The 26,741-nt window shown below is 46.9% G+C and overlaps 2 protein-coding genes across 8 annotated transcripts in view; one reads left to right on the top strand and one right to left on the bottom strand.

Moving 5' to 3' along the window:
* LOC135919820 (uncharacterized) overlaps positions 1 to 26,741 on the bottom strand; it is a 100,346-nt gene that overhangs the window by 49,579 nt on the left and 24,026 nt on the right. The window contains exons 1-3 of one of the 7 annotated variants that reach the window (XM_065453763.2): positions 12,230 to 12,520; positions 3,712 to 3,808; positions 695 to 829 (exon numbers count right to left, since the gene is read on the bottom strand). In XM_065453763.2, coding sequence (XP_065309835.2) covers positions 695 to 829; positions 3,712 to 3,808; positions 12,230 to 12,403 — 406 coding nt within the window. In that variant the 5' untranslated portion in view covers positions 12,404 to 12,520. Of the gene's footprint in view, positions 1 to 694; positions 830 to 3,711; positions 3,809 to 4,954; positions 5,302 to 12,229; positions 12,521 to 26,741 lie in introns of those variants that run through there. The other 6 variants (XM_065453762.2, XM_065453761.2, XM_065453764.2 and 3 more) reach the window with 6 other exon arrangements.
* Positions 20,361 to 24,193, top strand: LOC135919822 (uncharacterized). The gene is made up of 2 exons (XM_065453771.2): positions 20,361 to 21,445; positions 23,474 to 24,193. The coding sequence occupies exons 1-2, from the start codon at positions 21,255 to 21,257 to the stop codon at positions 24,138 to 24,140; spliced, it is 858 nt and encodes a 285-aa protein (XP_065309843.2). The 5' UTR covers positions 20,361 to 21,254; the 3' UTR covers positions 24,141 to 24,193.

Below are 26,741 nucleotides of genomic sequence, written 5' to 3'. Positions count from 1 at the left end.
ATGTGCCTAAGGAAGCAAGTAAACAATGATGCTCACCGCCGCAACACGAGGATTATCCTGTTAGCTCCGTTTTAGTTTTTGTCTTTAGTTATGTTCGCCCCGAGGCCAGATAAAAAAGAAAAGGAAGAAAAATGGAGGCCGTGACGTCCAGTTTGTGCAGCACTGCTGGATATATGGCCAGACGGGTATGCGACACATCTTGACAGTAGTTCTTCAGCGTGGCCGCCGCGCCATCAGTGCAAATAATTGGCACAGAACCAACGAAAGCTAAGCGTATTCTTTATTCTATGGAGTGGCAAATTAGATACTAAAAGGGTGGCAATTTGGAGTTGGTGGTCCATTACGAATAGCAGAGACACACAGCTCGCATAGGATAAACCAAGCGACATGAGAAACACAAAGCCAAATGTGTCCTGTCTCTTATTTTGTCCTCGTCCACGACCTATAGCTCAGGAATTTATGGTTACAATAATTGTGCGGCCATCTGTGTCCATCGTACATCTCTTACAGTTCTAACGCGTCTATCGATGCCGAATATCAGTTTCAGCGTTAAATGAAGTAATACTATGCGCAACTACGGAGTAGTTGTGCATGCTCACACACCGTGATTGTGCACAGCGCCGGAAGGATGAAATCTTTGCTCGCCCTTTCGCGACAAAGGTGGCTACCGGCCTAACCGGGCTAACGGCCTCACCAGGTGGTGCCAGCTTGCTGGTCTCCTGCTTGGAGGGGCCCTGCTGGTCAGTTCCGACGGGTGGCATGAAGGCGGGTCTGGCAGTGATCAGCCTTCCGGTTACAGCGGCAGCCGGAGCTTCGCTGCGGTCGTCGACTGTGCGTGCATGTGCGCAGAGAAAGCGTTGGAGGCACAAATGTTAGGCATGATCAACATAAAGGGCACAGGTTGGTCATTACGAGTTACGTTGCACCATCTACCCAGAGGTAGGCTGGAATTGTTTTTATTTATTTATTTATTTATTTATTTATTGCGCTGCATCAGGTGCATACATCGCGCGGCTCACGGTGATGCTATGTTGGCTACGAGTGTAACACGCATCGTCTCGTGATTCAAGTAACAAAAGAAAATTGTCGCCTACGGGCCTTGAACCACGCGCAATCCTTCGGGTCGGAAGGGCAATCTCTTTAAAAACTAGACAACGCCAGCAAGATAGCCCCCTTCACAAATAATAATTAAATAATAAGAAATAATACTACTAATAATAATTACTACTACTACCTAATAATAATAATAATAACAATAATACCAATAAGTCGAACAAGTCGTATTTTCGTCGGTCAATGTTTCATTATTTACCGATTATCTCCAATGCAGCAGACGACGTTAGAATAAGGGAGAATGAATAGTCATGGGTACTCACTCGCATTCATACTCATGCCTACTCACACCCTTCGTTATTCACTCACCTCTTTGAAATGAGTGCGAATGAGTGGCTATGCCGACCTGTATGAGATCACAGTGGTGAAGAACACAAATAGCGGTTCGCTCAGCTCTTTCTCTCTTTTCTTTTACTTTGTTTTTCAAGCATTGAGCAAATTCGATGAAATCCGCGAACATGATAATTTCTAGTGGGGCGAAGAGTTCATAACAAGATATATATAGCTGTAAAAATCCTATGAAAGATTACATTATTAATGCGAAAGCATTATATGGCTCATGAAGCGGAAAATCCGGCTGCGTGGCCAGAGATGCTGCGAAAAGTCCCATGGTCACAGCCAACCAATGGTAGGTGCGCGCCGCGTGGGTTCTTTGAAGCATCATGAGATGGCGCTCACTTCCGCTCATCCGCGGCAACAACGGCGCCGACCGTGCGGGGAACGAAATAAAGAACCAGAAAGCTTGCCTTCGCGCACAGCGTTCGCCGCAAGCGTTTCTCGATGAAGGCTGCAGTTGTTGGGTGGCTGCAACTGTATGGTCGTTCTATAGACGCTTTGCAGCAGTCGGTATGTACAAGTCAAAGCAGGTGGCACCACCTAAGCACTGCATGATTCGGACATCCCTGGCCTTGGGCGCGAAAAAGAAAGTACCATTGCTCCGTCGCAAAACCATGGACAACGGCGTCTGCTAAATGCTGTGTGCTGTGGGGCGAAGTCGAACAATATTCTGCACTATGCGGGGATGTAGAGGAAGAACTTGTGCTGTGGGTGGATGCAAGAACTGTGATGGAGACATCAAGCAGTATTACACGACGGAGCCAAGTGTGGCGCAACTGCCTCGCTAAACGGGAGATCGCGAGAGGAAGCGCGAAGGTGACGCGTGGTGCGCGATTCGTAGCAGCCACCGAGACCTCCGCTCATGCAGCGCTTTGTCTCCATGTATGGTATCAGTGGTGTCATCGGTGAACAGGCGATGCGCGCCACTCTGGCGCCTTTCGTAGCAATCGTCGCCGCAGAACACGTCTTGCGTGGCACCACGCTTTCTTTCTCGCGCCTTCGCCGCCACAACCTCCCCCCCCCCCCGGCTCTCATCCCCCGCTGCGCTCCCCGTCCGCCCTTTCATCCTTCGCTGTGCTCGTTCGCTCGGCTACGCCCAGAGACGCCGACGCTCCAGCGAGCACGACACTATAAATTCCAAGTAGACTTAAAATCTGTCATAGACATGCAACGTATACTCCCTTCGCGTGTGTGTGTTATGTAAATAAAGTGCATAACGTAAGGGCACTCTATTGACCACGCATGCACTTTGCCGGGAATACACGTATGCTCCACCATCCAAGTGCTCGCGCAATGCTTCTTTTCCGGCGAAATGCTGCAGTTTACACCGCTCATAGGTACATTTATTTTTGCCGAAACCAAATTGATAAAACACTTCTTTTAAAAAATGCAGATATGCGAGATTACGCGCGATAACGAGAAGCATAAATGAAAGGCCGAAAGCGTGTTCGTTCATGTGCGATAACATAGTCCGTAAAATTGTTTGTAACGTTTTTAAGTCTCCAAATTACGTTTTAATTAGTAGCCATGTTATAGGAACAATTGTAGAGAAAGCTTTTCATTTACTTTAATTAGAAGAGTGGAATGGATGAAATCAGCCACTCCAGTAGTGGAAATGGACCATCTCTCACCATTCCGAGGAATTTAAAGGAGTCGAATTATGGGGGATCTACACTCTCCGGAACGGAGTGGGAACGGCATGGAGGGCCCCACTACGCAACTCTGATCGGAACACGCGCGTGTTCCGTTGTCGTCTACATGTGCACCATCGCGTTTCATCAATAGCAGCGTGTTCCTGCACGAGAGGAAATGTTAAAACATGGTGCTGCTCTCTGTCTGTCCGCTGCATCTCTTTACAAAAGTGCCGCATCGACAATGGTGTTTCAGTAGCTCTTAGCAGAAGAACGCACACCTTAATTACTTCTTTATTTTTATTTATACACACACGCTGAGAATCTCAGAAATGATTTTATATTGTGGACCGAAGACCTACGGCGAGTCTTTTCGCGACGTATAATATCTAGTGCGATGTCTCGTTGTAGAGAACGAAATTCGACTGCGTTACTTCGTTTCTCTGTGTGTGCGTGTGTGCGTGTGTGTTTAAGTGCAGTCTACAACGACATGACACGAGAATAACGGCGAGTAAATGTGTGGCCGGCCAACAAGTTGATTTCGTCACGTCTCGCCTTTTTGACCAATCTGTGGGGTCAGATACAGGTATACGCGTAAATGAACGAAGACCCGCTTGGCGGATGCACGTGCCTGTGAGTTCTCTTGTCTGCAGGTCGCGCGGACCTTGCTCCGCCGACGTCGACATCCGTCTGGTGGCAGGAGCGTCGCCGTCCTTGCCGGTGGTCTGCTACGCCCATTGCGAGTGTGCGCAGAGAAATGTTGTTCAAAGAATTACCATCACGAAAGCTTTTCGCGTTGCTCTTGCTCCAACGCGATTGCTCGAAAGAAACGAATAATTAGGCCGCGACCTCGTGAGCAGGGAAAGAGCACATTAACTGGTGCTGCCTTCAGTTGCTGCAGCGCGGAATGTGAGCGGCGTTAATTTGAAACTAAATTCCAAAGTGTGAATCCGAGCTAGTTGATTAACCCTCTCGGCACTAAACTTTCTAAAGCACAGAATATGTTTTCTTTGTTTTGTATAGCTTTAGTATACCGTCTAAGAAACTCAAAAACATTAACATTTCCAGCACCCCATCAGTGTAAGATATATATGGCGTCACATCCTACAGCAGATACATGGCACCAGAGATTACCTATAGTTGTGAAGAAGAGTGCGACGTATTTCCAAGTTGCAAATTATTGTCAGCTGTTTCCCACATTTAGGTGCTAGATTTACATGATGATAATTTTAAATCCAATTAGTGGGTTTTACGTGCCAAAATCACGATCTGATTATGAGGCGTCACCTGGCGTTCTTTAACGTGCACCTAAATCTAAGTACACGGTGTTTGTTTGTCTTTGCTGGTGACTGTTGCCACCGACGCTTTTGTAATCTGATTGCATGTGCGATGCGAATTGTGTAGAACTTTCTGGAAGACACGCGGGCAGCAGCGATTACACGATACCTTCCATGGCTCATGCATAAGAGCTGACGCGCTTCACTTGCTGATCAGATTTTTGACGATCACCGAATGTGTTCGCCGTTATCGTTGTTCTTTGAGTTTAGCCTGCTTTTGAGGGCACAAGTTCGCCCGATAAAACGCTAGTGAATCACAGTTTTGCTGCTTTCTGCGCCGTCACCACTACGTAACATCTGGTAGATGTGCTTTACGTTCATGTACCAAACGCCCCCACAAAACCGCGATCCAAGCCCGAAACCCCTAGACAACACCAACGTCGCCCAAGACCAGCGAGCTAGCCGCAGACTGCAAGGACTGCCCCCGGAGCATGGACTTCTGCCTGATACGACCGGAAGACCGTGGCCAGCTCGACAACCACAATGGTAGCCCCCAGCGTCCCTCATCGTGCTTCAACAAACCAGGGAGCCCCCTACCTTCCGTGGAGCTTCGTCGGAGGAACCGGAAACCTGGCTCGAAACCTTCGAAAGGATCTTCGATAGGGGCCACGCCACCGCAGTTGGAATGTTTCGCTCTCAGTTTGCACTCGTACAGGTCCTGTTCGTGGCGTTGCTTGGCCAGTCCTGTTCCACGTCACCGGCACCACTGGCTGGGCCTCGGCCGAGCGGATGGTGCTACCACAACCAGTTCTCAAGCAGCGAGCCATTTTCTACAAAAAGCGGCAGGGATCCACCAGATGTCGTGCCGCCAAACCTAATTGATAGTCATCCACTCGGCTGGAAACTCGGAACCGTGTCAGCTGACCTGCCTGCATATAACCACGCACCCTTCTTCCACACTTCGGGCCACGCCACCACAGTTGGACTCGTACAGGTTAGTTACCTTGAAGCATAATGTTATCGTAGCAACAATCCTTGTCTCATTGCGGTGTCGTGGCCCCCTGATATGTCAAATGGTATCAAGCGGTTTGCGCGTACAGCACTGTGTCTTTTGCGCTTGTTATTGCTAGGCGGAGACATTGAAGCGAATCCTGGTCCAATGACGAAAGCGCAAGAAGAAAAACTTGATATGGTATTCAGTGCCGTACAACGCTTGGAAGCGAGTAATTCTAACTTGTTGGAATCAGTGAACAAAGTGTTACACATACACATTGGACTAAAAAATGATCTCGAATTACTAACTAAACGCGTACATGAAGTTGAAGGTAAACTTGAGTCACTTTCCTCAGAGAGACCAGTCTCAAGCCAAGACGTTAATCTAGAAAAAATGCAAAATCAAATCCAGGATTTAGAATCAAAATTTTCATCAGGAGTGTCGCCTCAGTCTTGTAGCAGCGAGCATGATATATCGATGATGCACGACAAAATAGACGATCTGGAAAATCGCTCGAGGCGCTCTAATCTTCTCTTTTATGGCATACAAGATACTGGTGATTCGGAAGACTGGGAAACGTCCGAGCAAATAGTGACTAAATTCTGCAAAGACCTACTAGGAGTATCAACAGCTTCAATCGCACGTGCGCATCGCCTCGGACGATTTTAAAATGAGCGCACTCGACCAATTTTTCAATGAAAAAGAAATCGAAACAGTGCTTAGTAATGGCCACAAGCTGAAAGATACTAACTTTGGCATTTCACGTGATTACTCCGAGGCGGTTCGCGATAAAAGACGTAAACTTTGGCAGTACTCAGAAACCATAAAGAAAGAAAAAGACCGTGTAAGCCTTGTCTTTAACAAACTAAATATGAACAAGGGAGTGTACGTATGGGACACTCAAGCAAATTGTGCGAAGCTCGTTTCCCCGGTTGTGTCTCCAGTTTGACATGGCGCCAACCTTTCAACTTCACCTAAGGTTTCACAAACACCACAAACATTAACAAATAGTACGATTAATACTGAGGACGGTTGCTGCTTTTTACACACTAACATTAGAAGCGTTATGTCTAAAAAATGTCGCACTATTTTCACTAATCGACTCAACATCGGCAACAGTAATAGCATTAACTGAAACTTGGTTGAACGATGCTACTCCTAATGAAAACATATTCGTTTGTGAACCTGATTTTAATATCTTTCGTTGCGATAGGAAAGATCGCCAAGGCGGTGGTGTCCTCCTTGCAATAAACAGACAAGTGCCCGTGGTTATTAGCACTTTCCTTGAATGCTAATAACTTGTTTTAAATTCAGATCAAGTAACGTAATCATTGGTGTCTTTTATCGCCCACCGGACCTCACTCATGGGTTCACAGCAGAATTTCATTGCATTTTTACTGAACTTACTCATCGGTTTCCACATTCTAATGTAATCATTTTTGGTGATTTCAATTTCCCAGACATAGCATGGTCCACACAATTAACCTATAGCACACAGTCAGAGTCGCATACGTTCCTCCAGTGTTGTCTTGATTTCAGCCTAACCCAGTTAATTTCAAGCCCGACACGATGTTCTGCGCACTCTTCTAATATTCTTGATTTGATCCTTACGGACAACCCAGATATATGTTCTGAAATAACTCATATTAGTGGTCTATCCGGTCATGATGTTTTAACTGGTCGCTTCGTTCCTTCACCTATCAAAAGGCAAATTATCAGCAAGCAGATTAAGTGTTACAAAAGAGCCAACTTTGATCGTGTTAACAATGAACTATCGCTTTTTTCTATCGACTTTCTGAGAGATTACTTGTCGCGGACAGTAGAAGAAAACTCGTTACTACTTAAAAACGCACTCACTAATATCATAGATAATTATCATCCCGGTCATTTCCATAAAATCCGATAACACTGCTCCTTGGTTCCCGCTGAACCTTCGTCGCCTAAATAACAAGAAAAAAAAAAGATTATTCAGGCAAGCTGACAGAAATAGATCATCTGAATCCTGGCGTCGGTACAAAGCATGTGACGAAGCATACCAAAGTTTACTCAAAGCCACGCGCAAACAATTCTATAAACGGGACCTGTCATCGATGCTAACAATTAACTAACCCTCGGCGCTTTTGGCGTGTCATTATTCCCAAGCACAATTCTGACATCGCCCTTACTGATCACGACGGCGCAGCGATAACTGACACTGATTCTTCCCAACTACTGAACGAAACATTTTCATCGGTATTCACGCGCGAATGTTTAGAACCGTTAGCCACCATGACTCGCACTGATTCGTTTATGCCGGAAATAATAGTTACCGATTCTGGAATTTATTCTCTCCTTGCTAATCTTAAGATTTCATCTTCCGCTGATAACACTATCTTAAATAAAACAATTCTAAAAAATATGGCCCCAAGCAGCTTCCCAATACTGTCCGCCTTATTTTCACAATCACTATCAACAGGCGTTATCCCCCACGATTGGAAAGTGGCTAAGGTAGTGCCATTCTTCAGGTCTGGGGATCGCTCTTCACCGCTTAACTATCGACCAATTTTTTTAACAAGTAACATTTGTAAATTAATCGAACATATTATACACTCCCAGGTCATTAACTACCTTGAAGAACATAACCTCATATTTAAGCAACAGCACGGTTTTCGCAGAGGCTATTCATGTAACATTCAGCTCGCTGGTTTTATTCACGACATGCATTCATCAATAGATACCGGAATTCAAGTAGATGCCGTATTCCTAGATTATTCAAAAGCATTCGACCGTGTGCCTCATCGTCGACTTATTCGACACAGCTGAACATTGACTCTACTGTTGTCACATTCCCCCGCATTTGGTCAGTCATTTATACCTCGCACCGCGAAAGAATGGAATAATCGCACATTGTCACCGAAACAAATTCCTCGAAATTTACAGACGCTCTACGCAGTACCATGCATGCCCAATATATCGCGTTTGCCTCTCTGATTTGTAAACATATTTTTTTTATTATTAATGCCCCGTTAACCAAAGCTTCCACGACAGTGTCATAGTTTGTGCAAATCATTTAGAGTTGCTGCACTGATAAGTATAATTATTTTTTTGTGTTTGTACGTTGATGTACTGTAATTAATTTTGTCACAGTTTTGTTTTTTCCATTGTATTTACATTTACGCACTGTTCACCTCACCGATGTAACCTTTCCCCTATGCAATACCCTCCCTAGAGGGCCTTTAGGGTTACTGTGAAATAAATAAATAAATAAATAAATAAATAAATAAATAAATAAATAAATAAATAAATAAATAAATAAATAAATAAATAAATAAATAAATAAATAAATCTCGGTCTTCAACAATCGGACCTCTGAGGACAAGCTGCACCACGTGTACTTCTCCTTGGAAGATGCCGCGAGGACCTGGTTCGAGAACCGGGAGTCGACCCTTACAACGTGGGAGCTGTTCCGAAGTAACTTCCTGAGGACCTTCACCAGCATCTTCCGGAAAGAAAGCGCCGAAGTACTATTGGAAGCCCGAATGCAGCTACCGAACGAGAACGTTGTCATATTTACGGAAGAAATGGGCCGTCTATTCCGCCACACCGGCCCAGAAATGTCCGAGAAGAAGAAAGTCTGCCTACTCATGCGTGGTGTGAAGGAAGAACTTTTCGGCGGAATGATACGAAGCCCACCAAAGATCGTCGAAGAGTTTCTTCGCGAGGCAACCAACATCGAGAAAACCCTGGAAATGCGGAACCGTCAATTCAACCGCCGCACGAACTCGACAAACTACGCCGGAGTATACAATCACTGGCCACCGACGATTTGCCTAAGACTATCAGAGCGGCCGTGCGGGAGGAGCTTCAGAAGCTATTCCCTCTATCAGTGCTTCGATTGCCGACGTCGCACGGGAGGAGCTACAACAATCACACGGAGTACCTCAATCGCCGCAGCCTCAGCCAGAAGTGATGACGTAAGCTGCCCTATCCCACCATCACGTTTTCCCTCAGCACCTGCGCCAGGGGCCTGTAACGCCACAGTTCCGTCGTCAACCACCATCGCGGCCAGAGCGCCAACCCGCGCGGTATTCCAAGCGAAAACTGACGTTTGGCGCGGCCCCGACCACCGTCCACTTTGCCATTACTGCGGAGAAGCCGGGCGCATACGCGCGATGGGACTGCGAGGGCTGCAGCTCGGCCTATCCTCATAGAATTTGACGAGGGATCAAATAACTACATCGCCAAAGACGCTGCAAACGAATTCTTGAACGCTACGCACTGTCGGGACAAGTAAAATATGTATTCTTTATAAAAGAATGTACTCGCATGTCGCAAAAGTTGCGCCCGAAATAACCGATAACAATGCTTCCATGTGTCGTTGTCTCTTTAATAAGTAAAGACAATATCAGACGAGCTTATGGAATATATCAGTTGGAAAGCAGCAAAATAGTGCATGCTGCTGATATGAAAAATGTAAAGGCCATGAAATGAACAAGTTGAGGACAAATATCTTAAAGGGCCCTTCGCCCTACCCATAGCAATTTTTGGATATGCGCTGGAAGTTGTCTTCCAGGGAGCGTCCTGCTGCAAACATTTTTCAGATCGGCTCTTTAACAGCCGAGATAGAAATATTTCAGTCCCGCGAACCCATTATTTCAGCAAGCGGGCTCCACTGCCAAGCAAGACGCTCTCTCCACTCGCCCCAACTAGCCTTCGCAAGCGAAATTGCTTCCCTGCGTTCTTCCATACCAGACCTCGAGGATCGCGTGGCGCGTACGTCACAGGCTCCGCCTTCATTTTTTTTTTTGCTCTTCGCTTTTTTTTCGGCTCTTTGCACTTCCGCCGACGGCATAGCGCGCGAGCTGTTGTCTGGTTTGCGCAGCGCGCGATTTTGCACGCTGTGCCCAAGGAAACATGATTGGCGGCATAATTCAGCGCTACATGAATTCTGAGGCCGAACAAGCGGATCGCAGAGCATGATCACGCGCTGGAAGACGGTAGAAAATGGCATAGTTTCGGTACCTGCGCACGTGACCGCACGACCGTGGAAACAAGCAGACGAAGCGGAAGTACCTCTCTCTTGCTTCGGTGCGAAGTAAAACAAAAAACACACGGACATTCCGTTTGTGTGTTTTATTATTTCTCTAAGCTTCAATTCATCAATTCAAGCAGCAGATCGCACAGATAACAGATGTTGTCTTGAATAATTCTCGAAGTCGCGTGTCACCACGAGCGACGTCACACTGCGGACACGATTGCGTAGGCGTAGGAGCCCGACTACGTATCCGTCCCTCTCCGGGCGGATTCGCCGCGAGTGAAGAAGGAAATGGCCTTCGGATTGAAATTTCAGGCCTTTCAGCGGTGCGTAACGATGTAATTCTTTGCAAACACGATCGTTGGCGCGCATTGTATGCTCTGCACTTGTCAGCTCAAAATGGCCAGACCTGGCGAGGGCCTTTTAACAGCTTCGCTAGCGTGGGGCACCCTATATAATTGGCGCGACAAGCAAAGATAATGAGTTTGGGAACTGCTAAGACCGCAGCCTTTCCGGTCACTTCTCTAGAATTAAACAAATGTTTTAAGGGTGTTCTGAGAGTTTTTCGGGCATTTATTTAATGTGCGGATTCAACCAAGCAAATAAAAATTGGCATTTTGGAAGCTTCCTTTTTTAAGTATATCTCTGGAGGTCTCTGGAGGGAAAGGGGTAAAGATATGTGAACTCAAAGCAAATAAGTCTAGCTGCAACAGCGAATATTGGTTGCCTTACTTCATTCACAACCTCGGGCACTAACAACATTATGTTTTATGGTTTCACACCTACTTGCCAAAAAACGTGAAGAAAGAATGCATTCGTCTTTGGTATAACACAGCAGTCATAACGCACAACTAAATGAGCGAAAGTTAAGGTGAAGTTCACGCTCAGGTGCCTCATGAAACAGTATGCTGTAAACATACTGGGCGAGTGGGTATAGCCATTCATTATGACACCGCAGCACGCACACACTAAAGCAAGGCAAATGTAACGCACAAGCGCCGACTCAGTTTATTTTCCGGAAACTATATCAAGAAATATAAAGCGCTTGCACGTTATCTTTGCCTTACTTCCTTGTTTGGTGTGTGCGCGCTGCAGTGTCACAATAATCGGTATGCTCGAATCCTCGTCGAAAAAAGCGTGGTGACCATCGTGTGCCGTGCCTCGGGGAAATGCATACAGCAGTAAGACAATATCTGTTTTTGCTCATGCCACATCAACCCATTAATCGCGTATAAATCATTAATCGAAAAATTCGAGAGTTAGAATTGCCCCGCGCGAGGCGCTACTGGTGATAAAATCACCACTAGCGCTTGTCGAATGGGTGCCGCAATGCTACAGTCGACCTGCCAAAGAGGGGCCGAGCCCCTCAAAGAATGGAGTGGAGGGGGCGCCAGTTCCCCATGGGCCCCTTATGACTTTAAGCGCTGGTTACAGAGGGCACTGTCCAATCGATCCAGCAACCACTAGCAATTAGCATCAGCCGATGGTGAGCCGTCGTGAACTCAAAGCTTCGCGAATGTGGCCCCCGCATTTCACCAATATTCGAGCGCCCATCCTGCGGTCGACGTTGCCAAACATTGCGTAAGAATTGCAGACACTGCAGAGTGCATCGCCTGAATCCGTGCTTATAGAGTGGTTCTTTTCAGCTATTACAAAAACTTTTCGAGTTGGTGTATATGGCTAATGGCCTACTCGTTTCCCTGCTTTCATTTTCATGCGGCCACATAGACCGTACAGTGCCGTACTGCCCAGTGTCCCACCGAGAGGTCTCTCGGCGTCCGCGACGGCAATCTGTCGCCTTTGCCACACTGATGGCAGCAGACGGTTAAAAACATCGGCCACGTTCCTTCGAGACAGGGTGTACCTTTTCCTGGCCCTTGAGCTCGCGGTCTGTCTTGGGGGCCTGCCTCGTGCCGTGCACATTGCCGTGCTTTCTGTGGTGGCCGGCCTTCGGCGAGTGGCAGCGGCTGTGCCTGGCGGGCGTGGCCGCCGGCTGCGCGGCGTCCGGGGAGGGCGGCGTCTTGTTTTCCACGGGCATCCTCCGCGCTCGCCACAGCGTTGTTGTCGTTGCTGTTGTTTCCTTGGCGAACTGATTTAACGATCGATGCTTCACAGCTGCTTCTTCATCCTTCTCGAAAGCGTGCTCGCGTGCGGTTTGGGGCTACCGCACTGGGTTGTAGCCACAGGAACGTTTGTGAAGCCTTCTGCTACTTTCTGCGCTATACAAAAAGAATTGCGTGCTAAAAGTGTTCTTTTTACTTCTTATATTCACATAACATTTACTGTAATATTGAAATATTTAATCATTCACATCACTAACAGTTGGCATTTTTAATTCACTTTTACAAGATACTGATTTAATTTCATCTCATCTTCATCGAAAAATCATTACTCTCTTTTCACCACCTGATTCATGGCCGATCCCCCAGAGTGGGTTGCGCCATTTCACGAAGGAACAAGAACAAGGTTCGCTGATTGGTTGGTGTCTAGCGCTATGGCTCAACCCACTGCGAAGGGATAGGCCACGAATCGGGTGGTAGTATAGGAGAAAAAAGAAAGAAAACCGAAAAGGAATGTTGTAAATAAAAAAATTATGCAGAACCCACGCACCGTGGGAATCGATGTAAGCGATGCTTCCGGGCTGGATGCTTTGATTGGCGTTAATTAGCGGTGATGTTGACGGCTAAAGCTCAATTTCTTCAATGTTTAGGCTAACACGAGAGTGGTGAGTTGATGTTAAACGTTACCTTGCGTGCACCAGTGCTGTTTGTCTGCGTAGTACACGGAACACACAGGGAGAGGAGTTTGCTTGAGGCGTTGTTGTGCGCCCTATTTTATAAATTCTGACAGGGTTGAGCCTTGTCATTTCCTCACATGGCACATCGCATTGTGGCAGAAGTATTAAACGTTATGATGCAAGCCGTAGTGGCGAACTCCGGATTAATTTTGATACTGTGATGTTCTTTAACATGTCCCAAAATCTAGGTGCACGTGCGTTTTCTATTTCGCCCCCGTTGAAATGCAGCTGCCGCGATTGGGATCAAATCCACGACCTCTAGCAATGCCGTAGCCGCAAAGCTAACGCGACGGCAACAGAAGTGTTGATTTGACGGTCGACCGCTTCCGTAGTGTCTCCTGGACCCTGCGGTGCGCTTTAATTAATGCGGCTCTGCTTCTGCACGCACTGCGTAAGTTGCCCGCTTGACATATTTGCATGGTGTTTATTTTTCAGAAATAGCAGCAATATACTTTACTGTATCTTGAAATTAAGCTGTCCACTGTCAGTGGGGTTTCCGTGCCTTCTCACGTCACCTCCCCCCTGTGTTATACTGGAACTGCCTCTTCTCCCTCTCGTTCTTCTCCTCTCTACAGTTCTATTTGCGTTCCCTCTGGCCTCGCACGTTAGTAAAAAGGGAAGCGCTGTAGTTTCTGCAATGCTTCTGAGGGGAGTCACAGATAATTACTGCTGTCAAGCGGCTAATGAGGCGACGGCCAGGGAGCTCCAGCGGGCATTTTGCACATTCGACGTGGCGGGGTGAAAACGAGTTTCTCCCGTCACCTTTCCCCTCTTACTCGTGCTGTGATCACCCTCTCAATCACCCCCCGACGCGGTGAGTGCGACAGAAGCCCACAGCAGCAGCAGCAACAGTGGGAAAGTCGAAGAGGCCAAGAAAGCTTCGCTTTAAAATGATAATAAAGTGACAATCGTATGCACAAATGAATGATATTAAAGGAGCTTCATTCTCTTAGGGCACAGACCTGGTTGCTCCCAGTTAGTATCATATTTTTCGAGCAGCTTACCTTGCGGCATTTACAACTATTCCAATGAAAGCGTGGAGGCACTCTTTACATAGAAAGTCTACTATAGTGGCTTAGAGAATTTATCGCCTATATGAGCTGTTACGTCTCAGTACGGCGATGAGCATTCCTTAGACGTTCACCACGAAGCAACCGCCCCCCGCCCCCTTATTCATCAGCGCCTATCTAGGAGTCGACGCAGAGTTGACGTTGTTGCTGACGTTGTAAATGCGCTTTACCTTTGTTGATTACAGACAATTCACGCTCCGGGGCCCGGTCATTAACACATCTCCCCGTTTGTCCAACGTAGGATTTCCCACATTTCAGCGGTATCTCGTAAATAATGCCCGTCGCACATTTCGCGTACTGTCTAGTGTGCTTTTTCTGGCATCCTGACTTTTTGTCACCGCGGCTTATTTACGAGATACCGCTGAAATGTGGGAAACCCTACGTTGGACAAACGGGGAGATGTGTTAATGATCTGGCCCGGGAACATGAACTGTCTGTAATCAATAAAAGTAACGCGCATTTACTTGCGCATTGCATGGTTTGCCTGGAAGGCAGATGCCAGCCACTACTGCGTGAGATAAAGATACTTGGAGGGAGTGGTGATTCGTTAGCAAGGGAACATTTGGAGGCATATCACATAAATGAGAAAGGCACGAGTTGTATTAGTGACACGTCTGTTTTTTTGTTTGAAAACGAGTTGCAACTGTTATAAACGTCCCTGTAATCGCTCTAGGCAACACCGATGTACGCATGCGCATTCGCTCATTCTCCCTGCCCTGCTGTAAGGATAAAATCAGTTGAAGTTCAACGCTCAACCTGTCGTTTCGTACTCTCCCTCCCAAGTGTTTATTTCATTTTTTAGCGCAACAATGTATTCATTAGAGCCCAACCAACTCGCCCAGCAACGAGTTCTACTCATTACAACGTCGACTGCTGACGGGTCAACAAAAGATCCTGGCAACCTGAACTAATTGACGAGAAGGGACAACACCGAATGCTACCGTGGAAACGGCTTCGACCTCGCATTCCCAGATTGCTACACACTTGCGCCATTGCGGAGGCACAACATCGCAGGCGGTGTTCGGCGGAACGGTCCAATCTTACGGAAAAATTACCTGCCTTGTACATGTACAGTACTGAAACAAAAGTTGACTGAGTTCAAATTTGCATATTTTGCGGAACAAGGATTCCTAAATTGTCAAATTAAAAACTGACACAATGATAATGAAGCCAAATAAAGCAATAAAAATAGCATGTTCTGTGTGAAAATACGATCGCACATGGGCGTTAGCTTTGCGTGTAAAAGCAGACAGCAAGACGGGACGCAAGGCAGAAAGCTTTGATGCAGCTTGAAGAACGCCCGGTGCCCGTTAATCACATGATACTTTTTTCACAATAACCGAGAACTCGACCTTGCCTCTTGCAGGCTCAAGGGCTAATGGATAGAATAGAACTGGGCTGGGCTCGGGACACAGGGTACTTCTGGCTCGAGCCGGGCCCAAAAAACTGGCCCATGCAGTGCTCTACTATACATAACAAAGAACCATTACAACAAATGTAGCAATGAATTACGCTCCCCACACACCTGCCATTTTCATGAGTTCATTAGTTGTTGCGCACCACTACTGCTTTTGCAGCACTGCTTCCAGAACCTTGCTCCTTTTTATTTCTCCCAGTATCGCAGCGAAGTTTCTTCGGTAGTCTTATCCAGGTCATCGGTGCTTGATTGTGGATGCCACTGGACATACTGAGGCGACACATCATCATTTGGTTCATCTGGCTCCAAGTCTCCGCACTCAATGCATTAGTTGTGCACTATGGAACAGGCAATAATAAATTTGTTCAGCCACTCTACAGTGCGGAGCTCAAGGTAGATTAGTTGATGGAACGTTTTCTTTAGGTTGCTAAAACTGTTTTCTGTTAGCATCCTCATTGCTGAAAACTTTTTGTTGAAATCCATGTGCGCCTTTGACAATGCTCCATAGCCTCTGAAATGAGTCAGAAGGTACTGCCTGAAGAGATAGGCCGCATTTTCAACCAGGTGGTACACAATGCCCTCGCATAGTTTCTGAAGTTTCTTTAATAGCGATGACAGCTTGAAGATTCGGGAATCGTGAGTTTTGCTGGAGCTTCTTATCCAGGTGTCAACGAATCGTTATTTGTGGTCACAGACCGCTTAAAGGGTTAATGAAAGGTAATGGTGCCGGTTGTAGTAGGTGGAAGAGACCTTGTTGTCTGGGCACTGTATTTTGATAGGAGCCGTTTAGGATGCCAACATCAACAGGTATCCCAGACACCTGGTGGAAAGAGAAACAATGCTGCAGTCACTGATTCATGCAGAGGTGCACTCTAGTACAAACAATCTGTAGCACATGTATTTTTAAAAATAGGTGAAGGCCAACCTTCTGGAATTCACTCGATATTTTTTCCATGTTGGAAGGAAACATCACAACAGAAGGACCCATGGTGAGGAGAAAGTGAGCCACCTTTATAAGGATTCTGTGAACAGAGCTCTCTGATATATCAAAGCGGCTTGCCACCTCCCTCATGCTTGCTTTATTGGCTGCATACCAGCAAATATTCAGCAAAATAAATGAATTTGCAGGGAATAATAGAACGTCGGACTGAATTACGATGCTTTTGCTATGCAGTCTATTAACGCGGAATGAATTTTCGATCTTTTCACTCTGCTTTGCGAGGCTATACACTTCAACGTTTGATATTCCAATTGTGCAGCTTCTGTGAACAGTAACGGTGACATTACGGGAATGGCATACACGTTAACAACATTTCCACCCTGCTTCAATGTACAAGTGATTAAGCAATAAGCGTTAAAAATACTCGAAGAGAAAGTAACTGCGAAACTAGCGCGAGCGGCATTAGCGCAAGCGGCCGGGATGCTTCGTTACAGCGGGACCATTGTTTCGCGGCTACAGGGTGGGTGGGCTGCAGCCTAATCTACGTCCCATCATGGCGACAGACCTGGACCGTAGACCACTGCACTTCGGCCGCCTCACAACACTAGTAAGCACATTCTCGATGAGAAGCAGCGCGTTTATGCCTCGCCTCCCGGGTGCGCCGGACGGCGACCTCCGCGATCAGGCAATAAACCTTTTTTCAATCAATAAGCAGCGCGAGAATTGGGCACAAGTACGTAACCATAAGTGGACTGACCACATGAAAGTCAGCACGTGAGTTTCTGCAGACTTTGCGGGCACCCCGCCGTGGCTGCTTGACTGGCACGCCGGCGAAGCAGCAAATCTCGCACTCAGTTGCTCCGCTACTGAGTGCGGAACTAGGAACTAGGGAAAAAGATAACATTGCACGAAAAGGCTTTTTTTTTGTTCAGACTAGTACCACCTTGAGCTGTACGGCACCTCGTCGTCCGAGTATCGCCGAACGACGTCCTCAACGAAGCCATCACTTTAGGCCTACTTGCAAGCAGGCGCGGAGCATCACATCAAATGCCCGTTGGCACACAGCAGCGTCACACTCACTATCTGTGTCGGAAGAATCATCACTGGATTTGGAAATTGTAGAGGCTGAGTCGGAGCTGTCACTATCTAGGAACACGAACAAAAGCGCACGGCGCGACGCAGCTTTCATGTTTTCCATGTTGTCCACAGCTTCTCGCGACCGGAAACTGGCGACCTTGACAGGAAGCGGAGGCGGGTGAAAGAAATGCGTCAAGCGGACTTCCGGTAAAATCTGCTGGTTTCGGTGGACCAAATATTTTTGCTCCACGGAGCGATCCAGGACCGACGTCTGGCCGCTATCTTGTACACGTTTGAAAAGCCGACGTTCGATTTCGCCTCGCGCGATTGTCCATGCAGGCTGTGCCGAAATCGCCGCCTAGGCCAATCTAGTCCAATCGCGTGAGGCGAAATCGAACGTCGGCTTTTCGAACGTGTACAAGATGGCGGCCTTGGTCCCAGTCTGCCACTGGAACACACAACTCACGCTCCCATTCTGCCATCGGAATAGGATTGCTCCATGCAGAGCAGAAAAACTTGATCTGGATCTGCCATTGGAATTGAACATAATGTAGAATTCCAATGGCAGATCGCAGTTAACCACGACATGTGAACAGCGATGGGCGGTAGGAAAACGCAAAAAATATCGGAGCAAACAAAGGCATTACAAACAGACAAGATGATGATGATAATAATAATAATGATAATAAGAATGTTTATTGCCACAAAAAATACAAGATAACACAAGCAGGCCGGTCTAAGCCTCAGTTGGCTTGTAGGACTGTGCCAATGAATGTGATAGACAAAGCAACAAAATATACATCAATTGATGAGAAATCAAAAAGAATAAATAGAAAAATGAAAAGCAAAAAATTGAAAAGAACAAGATAACATTTGGTTATCTACATATAACAAAAGTTGAAGAGGTAAATATTGCGATGCAAAAAAAGAGGAAATAATAATAATAATAATAATAATAATAATAATAATAATAATAATAATAATAATAATAATAATAATAATAATAATAATAATTATTATTATTATTATTATTATTATTATTATTATTATTATTATTATTATTATTATTATTTAACTATAGTAGCGCGGCTGGGGCATGGAACAATGAAAAGGTAAAAAGTAAGACAAGTACCACCAAATGCTATGGGATAGAAGAAAGATACAATGAAAAGAAAAAAAAATATGAACAGCTTCACAATGAGCGACAATGAACGACACAACATTGAGAGACGTAGTAGATGTACGGAAGGAGAGAGAAGACAGGAAAGGAATGCCGCTAGAAAGACGGCTCAAGACGAAGTGCGAAGCTCGAAACAAAATGAAAACAACACGTTTTGAAAGTTATCAAGATGGGGTAAGTGACTGTCGTAAAGAATGCATTCTGTGAAGAGGCGAGTGTTTGCAGAAAGAGGCAGGAGTGTGAGAGGGTCCACGTTTCCTGGTAGTCTCCTGCGGAACCCGCACAGAAACAGAAGCTAGTAGATCCGAACATGTAATAATTCCATCAATGATGTTGTGTATAAAGAGGACGTCGGTACGACTACGTCTGCATCTAAATTCTTGAAGTGGAGCCTGTATGACTGGCAAAGAGAGAGAAAGAGAAATTACTTTATTTAAAGTCCGAGTAAGACCTTTAAGATGCTGCTCCTCTTGGCGGATAAGAGCTACGTCGTCGAGGCGAGCCGCAGAGGCCAGCCGCGCCTGCCAGTGCGTAGGAGGGGTATTTGGGTAGCGGGGAGATCTGATGACTGTGGGGCCGATGAATAAAAGATGTTTCTCGGACGCGTAGGGGTAGGGACAATTGAGGCAGCGCGGGTGAGAATGGAAGCGGAACAGGAAGATTCGGGCCGTGGTGATGGATGCATTTAGTTGTATGGCTCTTAGTTTACGTGTGTGAGGTAGTTAGTTGGTCGGAGAGGGAGGCGGTGAAGGTAGTGTCTAAATTGAGTGTTGGAGGTGGACATAATGCTGTTTGGGTGTCTTCTTGTAAAGGTACGCCTTGTCTGCCATGGAAGGCCAGGGGATTCTCGGCGCCCGAATACGAGTGGCGCGGACAACCTGATTAGTGAATTGATTACCGGCAGTCCCTGCGTGACCTGCAACCCACACCACCGTAACCTAGGCAGGAAAAACTTGTGAAAAGGCAGAGGAAAGGTCATTACGCAGATTTTGGGGAAAGCGGCACGCGCGATATGCCCGAATAGCCTCCAATATATTGGAGCAAATGCACACACGCGCACGCGCACGCACACGCGCACGCACACGCACACGCACACGCACACACACACGCACACACACACACACACGCACGCACGCGCACATGCACACGTGCACACGCGCACATGCACACACACACACAACACACAACACACAACACGCACGCACGCACGCACGCTCGCACGAACGCGGCCTCCCTACATTAACCTTTTGGAAGCTGTAATTATCCGTGTGCCACACTACGGAAACGGATCACACGTCAAGTCAACACTTCTGGGCTCGCCGCTATACCCTTGCGGCCATGGCATTGCTCGAGGTCGCGGGTGTGACCCAGATCGCGGCAGCCGCGTTTCGACGGGGGCGAAATAAGAAACGCTGGTGTGCTTAGATTCACGGACAGGTTAAAAAACACCACGGTGCCCAAATTAATTCGTATAGTTCGCCACTACGGCGTGCCTCATAATCCGATTGTGGTTTTGGCACGTACAGCCCCATAATTCAGTTGATGTTTAACATTTCTGCCAATATACAATGTGCCATGTGAGGCAATGAATATGCTCAACCTTCTCAGAGGTTAAATATGGCGCACAACAATGCCTCAAGCAAACACGCCTCCCTGTGTATTCTGTGTACTGCGCAGACAAACAGCAGTGGCGCACGCAAGGTAACGTTTGACATCAACTCATCACTCTTGTGTTGGACGCTGAAGAAATTAAACATTGGACGTCAACATCATCGCCAATTATCGTCAATCAAAGCAAACAGCCCAGAAAGCTTAGCTTAAATCGATTCCCACATGATCCGCGTATTTTTTTACCGTGCCTTTGAGCCGATAACAAAACTCATAATAAAACAGGGAGGGAGTCATTCCTTCGTTGTACAGGTCATCGCGTTGTAGAAGCGTTCGTTGTAGACACGGTCGACTATAGAGTCCGAAATCGTCAATTCTGTAAAGGCCATGTAATAGGTGCAACTTCCAAACGGCAGAGTGACGATGAAGTCGCCGTAAATGTAACAGAGGTCTTTATTCTCAATTTCGGGTTCGAACCATACGCCCCATCCCGTTCGCGCTCTCAGAGTTCATTCTGAATGCATAACGCCAATGACGGCAAGGCCTCTCACATGTTATGGAACCGGCGCCATCTACTTACTCTGTGTAGGAGAAGCACAACTTCCTTTACCTAGATACTTCTGCCAGCGGCGAAGCATGGTGACCCCATTACATGCGGACAACCTTTTCCGGCCGGCGCCTATCAGGGCAGTGAAATCTGCGATTCCTTATACGCATACTGAATCAGCGCGCCTTGAAGTGTATACCGACGCACATGCCTCGAGGCGAAAAGCGGGGGCGAAGAAGAAGAAGAAGAAGCCATGGGCCGCAGGAGGAAGCCGGCCGACCTGTCGCCGCAGCCCGTGTACTGGGACCCCCGGTACCAGCGCTTCTTCTACGCGGGATTGCTGCCCCCGTGGCCGCAGGAGACCCCGGCGGCCCCGAGGGTGGAGCTGGACCCGATGAAGCGCGTCCGCCGACCCTCGATCCTCGTCACCGACCAGGCGCCCGGGTCAGTCCTTGCGAAAGTTTGGCTGGCGCAAGAAGCGTAAATACGTTTCAAATACCTGTCGAGCGTTGCACGCAAAGCACAGAACAAATTGATAACGCAGACGAACATAGAGTGATAACGTGAAGAATCGCTTAGTCCTAATGTGCGCGTCCACACTGCTTAGAGATGTAGATATTATAGTTAATACAGAGGCAAAATACAAATAATGCTTTTTACAAGTGTGTGCACGCGCCAATATAAATGCATGTGCAGGTGGAACGTATCTGAGATGGCAAAATGCAAACAACAAAACAAAGAAAGATTGAGAAACGACAGAACAAAAGGGAAACAATCGCGTTAAAAAACAATATACCGGGTGTCCCAACCATCATGCAGCACGATTCAAGTATATGCAAATGCCACGTAGCTGGACAGAACCAAGTTAACGTTGTTTGCCGTCGCTTCGAGATACTCAGGTTATTATTGATTTTTTTTTGCGTTCCGCCATATAGTTAGATGATTGGTCTTAATTAATTATTCAACTTCTCAAATAATATATTTATTTAAAAAGTGTCCATGACAGAATTGGAGAGCAACACGAAAAACTGCCGACCCAGTTTTCTGTTGCTTAATTCGTGCTAAATCAAAGTGTTTTTTTGAGCGTGAAAGAAGACCGCGAACACACGCAAAATGCCGCGCGGCTGGCCTCTCGAGGCACTTTCGCACAGTATGCGAAACGTTGCACATCCGTTAGATAAATGCAGAGGAAAAGGTAGCCAGGTGCTGTGGTTGTAAAGGGTTCTTAGCAACGTACGCCTGCTCGCACCAAAGTTATTAAAGTCGTGGGAGCTATATATAGGGCGCAGGTGCTAACTTCTTTCGCAGATATAGAAACGACCCTTCTAATTAGAGTAGTCACAGTACGCGTCAGCCAGGCGCTGATCAATCGCACCTGTAAGTTTTGCATGCGAACTTTCTTGCGAATTAATCAGAAATGGGCCTTTATTTAAGTCTTTATGCCTCGCCATCGTGCTTCTCTTCTTGGCATGAGCGCGGTGAGCCATCGCAGCGGTGATCGGTAAACAACAGCTTCAGATTTCGCTGCGGCACCCGGTCGTGCACTTGGACCCCCGGCCACAACATATTACTGACCGTGAAATCTGAGAAAATGTTGTATATCTCCGCAACCTCACAACGCAGCCTGGTGTTTGCGCTTCGGGCCTCGACTAGAATATGCTAACAGCATTGTCGTATGGAGTTTATTTATTTATTTATTTATTTATTTATTTATTTATTTATTTATTTATTTAACATACTTTCAAGGACCGAGGCCATTATAGAAAGGAGTGAGTGAACATAAACAAAATTGTGCAAGATACAAAGACATAATCAACGTGGTGTTTCATGAATGGTGGTTTCGAAAACGTCGGTATCGAGGATGGCTGCAACGGTGGCGGGAAGGTGGTTCCAATCTTGGCTTGTGCTAGGAATGAATGCATTGCTACAAAGTTTAGTACGTGAAGACGGCACACCAACTTTGAAACTGTGGTCAGAGCGAGATTATATGTATGACGGTTGGGTGATAGGCTGTTATTTCAACAAAGGGTTGTGGCGGTAGATTTTATGGAAGAGCGAAAGGCGGAATCATCTACGACGAAAAGAAAGTTCTGGCAAGTTAAGTGTTGTTTTCGTTGAGGTAACGCTAGCATATGGGGAGTAGTGTGATAAGATGAAACGCGCTCCGCGATGTTGAATGGCTTATGTGCTGTTTGAGTGTAATGTTATCCGGGTCCCGAATGGCGCATGCGTATTCTAGTTTGAAGCGAACTAATGTTTTGTAGAGAGTTAGTTTCGCAAAGTTCTACTGGATACTGCTACGGGCTGCTATAGGGGAACATTGTCTGAGATCCCGTGGTCCATAAACGTGGCCGCATGTACCTAAATGGCATCACCTGCATGGTGACTCATCTGTGCGTCTCACGGTCGCCGCTATACTAGTAGGGCTGCTGTGATCAGCGCCGGTTGAGAGCCCTTCCACCGATCGTGCAGGCGCGAGGAGCGGCGAGAGCGCCACATCTCGTGGAGTTCGCTGGGCGACGACGACGACGACGAAGGGGCGGCCGCGGAGGGCGGCGAGCCGCGAGGCGCAGCCCCCGCGTGGCGCCCCGTCGCTGGCGCCGCGAGCCTGCTCGCGGTCCTCTCGCTGCTGTCGCTGCTGGCTGTCGCTGCCACGCTGTGGGCCACGGGCTCACTCGAGTACGCAGGGCGCGGTGCGCAAACCGCCGGGCAGGGCGTCACCGCGACGACGCCGGTGTTCGGAACGACCGCACCAGGGTCAGCCGCAGCGTCATCCGTCCGGGATCGCGCAGACTTCGAGACCGGCGCACGGGCGCCCGCTGGAAAAGCAGGAAAACCAGCCAGAAACGCCGGCGCGCCCACGACGACGCTGACCGGCGACGCGGAGGCGTACACAGACACAAAGGCCGGCACGACGCCAAGTCGCGAACGGCGGTGGACCCGTCGGCGCAGCTCTCGTAGAGGAACGCGCAGGACGACTCGAGTGGCGACAGCCGAGCGGAGACGCCCGCCTCGCGACAAGCGAAGCGACCGCGTTGCGTCGCCCTCATCCACGACGCCTTACCGCGATTTACGACGACGGCGGCGACGACCAGACGTAATTTCATCGAACACACGACCTCACAAGAGAAAGGGCTGACTCGTCTAGCAGGTCTGCTAATCAGCCTGCACTTAAATAAATCAACCTGTATCCGCGTCGTGTCTGCGTATTCCGTGCACGAAACAATCGCGTTTCATCTGCACCATAGTCGCCACCCGTTGTATACGCATGTTATTTTTTTTTTCGAAGCATCCTCGCTACCTTTCAGGGCACCGGAGCAGTTTGCCAGCCGTAAGCATAAGAAATAAAATGCCTTGTCACAACAAAACGACATTTAATCAATAAGCTTTCAAACAGTTACATACGGAACAACTTTGAGTATGGAATAAACGCAAAGGCAGGCACCTTTACTCCTCAGCGCGGCACATTGACAGGTCATCTTCATATTGTACGCCACGTGGCTTTAGACGTTACACTTGGGAAATTTTTCACAAAAGCGTCAACGCTTTTGTGAAGAAGCGCGAACGCCTAACAATGCATTGCTCTGAATCGTGTCGGCTGCGTAACGCATTTGAGCTATATGCTCTAATGTGTTCTTTCTTTCTTGGCATGTGGAAATTTCTTTGAAGTAATGCATGCAGTTCCCGGAACTTATACCTCTAATTAAGCGTGCCATAGCCACGTATACGAGTTCACTTTAATTTAGTGGTGTCCGCACTTGCACTGGTAGTTTCCTATATGTTTAAAATCTTCGTATACCTTTGAGGCAGTTGCCATTCTCGGCAGTGATGTCGGTTATTCGTGAATGTGTGGTCACACTGGTCAGGCGCACGGCTTTTTCGAGTGTGGCTCCTCTTACTCAGACACCACCAGGACACGATATGCCCACATTTATCCGATGTTTAAAGCAACTTCGGTACTTTCTTACTGCGATTAACGTTATTTTCCTACTTCGGGCGTCTGGAGCTTATCCTTTGAACTTGAGCCGTGGCATCCGTAAAGTTAAATAGAGGGTAGGGTATGGTACGGTAAATCTTTATTCTTTATTCCTTTGGAACGCGCGTCAGCACGTAGCAGGCCGCTCTCACGTCGGTACAGAAAGGCCGAGCCTCTCCGCTGCGTCGCGGGCCCGATGGACAGTAAGTGAGAGAGGCAGAATGAAGAGATGCCTCAACCTGGCCCGATGGACATAAGGGTTATGTTGGGCAATAAAAATTAGTAAAAGTAAAATAATTAAAATAGGAAACTAAGCCCTGCCTGCTGCACCGAAGTATTGCAGGCTGCCAAATTAGAAAAATAAATGAAAATGACGTGGTCAAATAATTTTGTGGGGAGTCTACCACCAGGGGAACCACGGCCAAGGGAACGGATGGTTGCGAGATTTATTATTCATGAATACAATACATATTATCAATATTGTCTGTCTTGACGTACAATTGTTTTTCTTCTGTTCCGTAATATTGCATGCATACTTATACAATGTTTATTCTTTCTTGTCTTTTCTTGACTTACATTTTCTTTTTTCGTCTTCAATTCCCTTATGAAAATGACTGTTGAAATGTTGTTGGCATATTGCTGACGAACTGTTGACTCAATAGCCTTTCAACAATACCTCAACAATTATTGAAACCACAGAGCACTAATTCAACAGTAAAGTTGTTGGGCAGTTCACAACAAAAAAGTCGTTGACTAAATTCTGTTGGTATAGTGTTGAATAGTATTGAGTATTATTGAGCCATTGTTGAGTAGTTTCCAACAATAAAGTCGTTGACTATATTCTGTTGATATATGGTTGAACAGTATTGAGTATTATTGAGCTAATGTTGAGTAGTTTTCAACAATAAAGTCGTTGACTAAATTCTTTTGACGTATTGTTGAAAAGTATTGAGTATTGAACCATTGTTGAGTAGTTTCCAACAATAAAGTCGTTGACTAAATGCTGTTAACTTATTGTTGAATAACACTGAGTCACGAGCAATATTGAGTTTCGAAGTACATGTGAAAAACACACGCACATATGTATGTGTGCGTCTTTTGCACATATATGTTGCTTTACTGATCACTTGATCACCATTGCATATATACAGGGTGTTGTTTCACGTTACTTGAACCATAAACGTATATACACGGGTTTCAGCTAACTTTACTCAGAGTTTAAAAATATGCCGATGCACCATAAGACGATGCGACCAAATGCATGTTGCTCACTCTTGTACGTGTCACGCTATTCTTGTATTTTTCCTAAGTAGCTAACTAGTCAAGAAAATTAGCCATTCTGAATGAACAAAGTTAGGCGAAAAATTCCAATTAGAAAGTTCTAGAGCACTTTGCAAAACGTCCGATTAGGCAATTTCTAACTTTCTATCTATTAAGTGTTAGTGTTTTTCAGCTTACTGCGGATGCCCGAGAAATACAAAAAATATCACCTGACATACCCGCTTGCGCGCCGTGCGTGCAGCGCTGCCAAACGAGCATACCATCGAGCAGGGTGTGTTGCCGCTTAAAAGGCGACAGGGCAGTGACGAAGGCGTTGGCTGTGGTATTGATCGCCAGCGACGTGCTTCCCTCGCTGCGGTTCATGATGGCGATAAGCAGACGGGTGTTCACACCGGTTAAATGGTATGTTTTCGTTTGTGCGCAGAAGGGTAAATTAGGAGCCGTGCAATCACGACTCGCAGGCGGGCATGTCACGTGGTGCTT

This window comes from Dermacentor albipictus, chromosome 4 (genome assembly GCF_038994185.2).
Source record: "Dermacentor albipictus isolate Rhodes 1998 colony chromosome 4, USDA_Dalb.pri_finalv2, whole genome shotgun sequence".
Lineage (NCBI taxonomy): Eukaryota > Metazoa > Arthropoda > Arachnida > Ixodida > Ixodidae > Dermacentor > Dermacentor albipictus.
The sequence above is the reverse complement of the archived record's forward strand: the minus strand, read 5'-3'. Positions and strand labels throughout refer to the sequence as shown.